Here is a 4,242-nt window from a genome sequence, read left to right as displayed (position 1 = left end):
AATTATGCAAGTTAATGGAATTAAAAAGTTTGTGAAAGTTCTATACACTTTAAAAAGTAGCTTAACTTTGGACACTTCCAAAATATACTTTGACTTGAGAATATTAATTTCTCAATCAAGACGCAGGGTGGCGCTGCAGGCTAAGGTTGTGAATACAGAGCCCTAAAAAGCTCGCGTATTCCTTTGTTGCAAAAGGAATCAAAAATACACGAGAGGAGCTTTGCCAGCCGTGCTGGGTTACCAGCGAGTTTGGACTGCGGTATACTAAACGAATTTTAAGATTCAAGGCAACTTTGTGAGGACTCTACCAAACAAGAAATCGTAATTTAATACCTCTGTCGGTGCCAGAAGGGATTGGATGTAAGCACCGGGTCTCCAACATGGAGACGCTAGAGAGAATTCAACCAAACAGGCAAGTGATGGTCTTTATTTTGATGGTGTTCTTGTCTCCGGCTCTTGCTGAGCCTATTCGTTATTCTGTGATGGAAGAAACAGAGAGTGGCTCCTTTGTAGCCCATCTGACCAAGGATCTGGGCCTGGGAATCAGGGACCTGGCCGCCCGGTCGGCCCGGGTGGTGTCTGACGATGACAAGCAGCGCTTGCAGCTGGATCGTCAGACTGGAGATTTGCTTTTGAGGGAGAAACTAGACCGGGAAGAGCTATGTGGCCCTACTGAACCGTGTGTACTGCATTTCCAAGTGTTCCTAGAAAAGCCGGTTCAATTTTTTGAAGGAGAATTATCAATCCAGGACGTAAATGACCACTCCCCGGTATTCCCGACTGGGGAAATGCTCTTGAAAATACTGGAAAACAGCCAGCCAGGGACTCTGTTTCCCTTGAAATTAGCTCAGGATTTGGATGTGGGCAGCAATGGTCTTCAAAAATACACTATCAGCCCCAATTCTCATTTTCATGTTCTAACTCGAAATCATAGTGACGGCAAGAAATACCCAGATTTGGTGCAGGACAAAGCGCTGGATCGAGAGGAGCAGCCTGAGTTCAGCTTAACCCTCACTGCACTGGATGGTGGGTCTCCACCTAAGTCTGGCACCACCACAGTGCGGATCCTGATCATGGACGTCAATGACAATGCTCCGGAGTTTGTGCACACCCCGTATAAGGTGCAGGTCTTGGAAAACAGCCCACTAGGCTCCCCAGTACTTAGTGTCTCCGCTAGAGATGTAGATGCTGGAAACTTCGGGAGTGTTTCCTATGGCTTGTTCCAGGCATCAGATGAAATTAAACAAACTTTCTCAATAAATGGAGTCACAGGAGAAATCCGACTGACAAAGAAACTGGATTTTGAACAAATTAAATCTTACCACGTGGAAATTGAAGCTATAGACGGAGGAGGCCTTTCTGGAAAATGCACCGTTGTCATAGATGTGGTGGATGTGAACGACAACGCCCCTGAACTTACCATATCTTCACTCACCAGCTCCGTACCAGAAAATGCTCCTGAGACTGTAGTCTCTATCTTCAGAATTCGAGATCGAGACTCTGGAGACAATGGAAAGATGATTTGCTCTATACCAGATAATCTGCCATTCCTTCTGAAACCGACATTCAAGAACTTTTACACCCTGGTAACAGAAAGCCCCCTCGACAGAGAGAGCCAGGCCGAGTACAACATCACCATCACCGTCACCGACCTGGGGACCCCCAAGCTGAAAACCCAGCACAACTTAACCGTGACGGTGTCCGACGTCAACGACAACGCCCCCGCCTTCAGCCAAAGCTCCTACACCCTGCGGGTCCGCGAGAACAACAGCCCCGCTCTGCACATCGGCAGCATGAGCGCCACCGACAGAGACGCGGGCGCCAACGCCCAGGTCACCTACTCGCTGCTGCTGCCGCCCCACGACCCGCACCTGCCCCTGGCCTCGCTGGTGTCCATCAACGCGGACAACGGGCAGCTGTTCGCGCTCAGGGCGCTGGATTACGAGGCGCTGCAGGCGTTCGAGTTCGGCGTGCGCGCGGCCGACCGCGGCTCGCCCGCGCTCAGCAGCCAGGCGCTGGTGCGCGTGCTGGTGGTGGACGCCAACGACAACGCGCCCTTCGTGCTGTACCCGCTGCAGAACGGCTCGGCGCCCTGCACCGAGCTGGTGCCCAGGGCGGCCGAGGCGGGCTACCTGGTGACCAAGGTGGTGGCGGTGGACGGCGACTCGGGCCAGAACGCCTGGCTGTCGTACCAGCTGCTCAAGGCCACGGAGCCCGGGCTGTTCGGCGTGTGGGCGCACAACGGCGAGGTGCGCACGGCCCGGCTGCTGAGCGAGCGCGACGCCGTCAAGCACAGGCTGCTGGTGCTGGTCAAGGACAATGGCGAGCCGCCGCTGTCGGCCAGCGTCACGCTGCACGTGCTGCTGGTGGACGGCTTCTCGCAGCCCTACCTGCCGCTGCCGGACGTGGCGGCGGCCGAGGCCCGGGCCGACCCGCTCACCGTCTACTTGGTCATCGCCTTGGCGTCGGTGTCGTCGCTCTTCCTGGTGTCGGTGCTGGTGTTCGTGGCGGTGCGGCTGTGCAGGCGGAGCCGGGCGGCGTCGGGGGGCGGCTGCTCGGTGCCCGAGGGCCCGTTTGCGGGCCACCTGGTGGACGTCAGCGGCACGGGGACCCTGTCCCACAGCTACCAGTATGACGTGCGTCTGACGGGAGTTCCTAGGACTGGTGAGTTCAAATTCTTGAAGCCAGTATTTCCCAATCTCTTGATTGAGGACATTGGGAGAGAAATTGAAGAAAACCCCAACTGCAGGAATAGCTTTGTATTCAGTTAAAGAGTGTATTTGGTTAAGTCAGCCTCTCCTTAATTTTGGCAAACCTAACTCCCTTTGCAATGCCTTTCTTTTAAGAAATTCTGTTGTCTAAATATGTATATCTCTATTCCAAACTTATGCATGTCCCTGATTGTGCTAAATTTTCCTCCTTTTATTGATATTCATTGAACTTAGCATTTTCACTTACACTGATTATGGAGTATGTATATTCTCCATATTTGACCTTTTCTTCATGATTAATCTGTCCATAACTATAAATTACTCAAGTAGTTTAAGAAGAAATTTTTATTTACATCCACTCCTTACTGTCTTAAAGCTTTTATGTAATTGTGCATTTCTATGTATTTGTGGTGTTTGTCTTTACCATCAGCTTTATCTTTAGAGTGTTTGAACTTGTTTTAGCTACCTAGGCCTTTTTGACTGTTCTCCAGTCTATGCCCCTGGAAAGCCATGAGCATATAACTTAACCTACTTGTTTCTCTGAAATTGTACATGAACATGCACTTTGATTAAAATATTAAAACACTAAAATTGTGACTTCCTAATGTGAACACCATACATGCTAGAATTTTTTAAAAATTTTTGATTGCTACTTACCTAGCACACTGTATGTGTTCTGTAAACACTAATACTAAATTTAAAAAATTACTTTCATTTATAAGTAATAATTGAAAATCTATCATTTGGCATCATGCTCACTAACCAAAACTAAATCACTGATTGATAAAATCCTTTAAAGCAATTTCAGACCTTAAATGAACCTTAAATCCTTTCAAAGGATTCAAGATATGAAGGATATCATATCTTCCTTGTCCTTCCTTTTGCCCTATAAATAGAAGTTCAAGTGAAATTTAATGTATATGTTTCTTTTGGTTTTCTTGCAGCTTCTCCCCACTTTTCAAAAGAGTCAGAGAATTTCTTCTGAATTTGGGTTATTCTGTTCAGGCCTATTCAAGGTTATTGGGTGATAGGAGGTTTTCACTTTAAAGTACTTTGCAGACATGAACATCCTTTATCAACAAAATAATGTTTTATTTTTGATGTCCAAGTTATCTTCTGTTCAATGGAGCTTTGAGGTGTTTTATGTAAATTTACTTTATCAATTATGCTAAACTTTCATTGATAAGAAATAAGCATTATGTTGTCATTTTGGACAATAGAATAGAAATAGCAATTAATTAAGAAATGAACTTATCTGAAGTATAATTGTTTTATGTCATGTTCAATAAGCAAAGTAAGCTGATCATGTGGTGTCCAACTAAATTTATATGGATATAAGTGAAAAACCTCTTAGTTGAACTTTTGACACAATGTGATCAATTGAAGAGCGTGCTTTATAATCTAAATATTTATTTTTAAATATCAGGATCATACTGGCATTTAATTATTTGTACTTAACCCTGAATTACTTTTTTTCCCTAAGGATATAATAATGACATAAAAAAGGAAAATTACTGGTTAAGTTATTCTT

The 4,242-nt window shown here is 46.1% G+C and overlaps 1 protein-coding gene across 1 annotated transcript; it reads left to right on the top strand.

The window, feature by feature from the left end:
* Positions 1 to 225: 225 nt before the first annotated feature.
* PCDHB4 (protocadherin beta 4) lies at positions 226 to 4,242 on the top strand. Its single transcript, XM_008691704.2, has one exon. It carries the CDS (start codon positions 381 to 383, stop codon positions 2,769 to 2,771), a length of 2,391 nt encoding a protein of 796 aa, XP_008689926.2. The 5' UTR covers positions 226 to 380; the 3' UTR covers positions 2,772 to 4,242.

The sequence above is a fragment of the Ursus maritimus genome, unplaced genomic scaffold (assembly GCF_017311325.1).
Source record: "Ursus maritimus isolate PB19 unplaced genomic scaffold, ASM1731132v1 scaffold_5, whole genome shotgun sequence".
In the NCBI taxonomy this organism is placed as follows: domain Eukaryota; kingdom Metazoa; phylum Chordata; class Mammalia; order Carnivora; family Ursidae; genus Ursus; species Ursus maritimus.
This window is presented reverse-complemented; position numbering and strand designations above follow the sequence as displayed.

Bases quoted from the DNA above. Each gene is read 5' to 3' on its own strand.
- PCDHB4 (XM_008691704.2), top strand. From the start codon at position 381: ATGGAGACGCTAGAGAGAATTCAACCAAACAGGCAAGTGATGGTCTTT.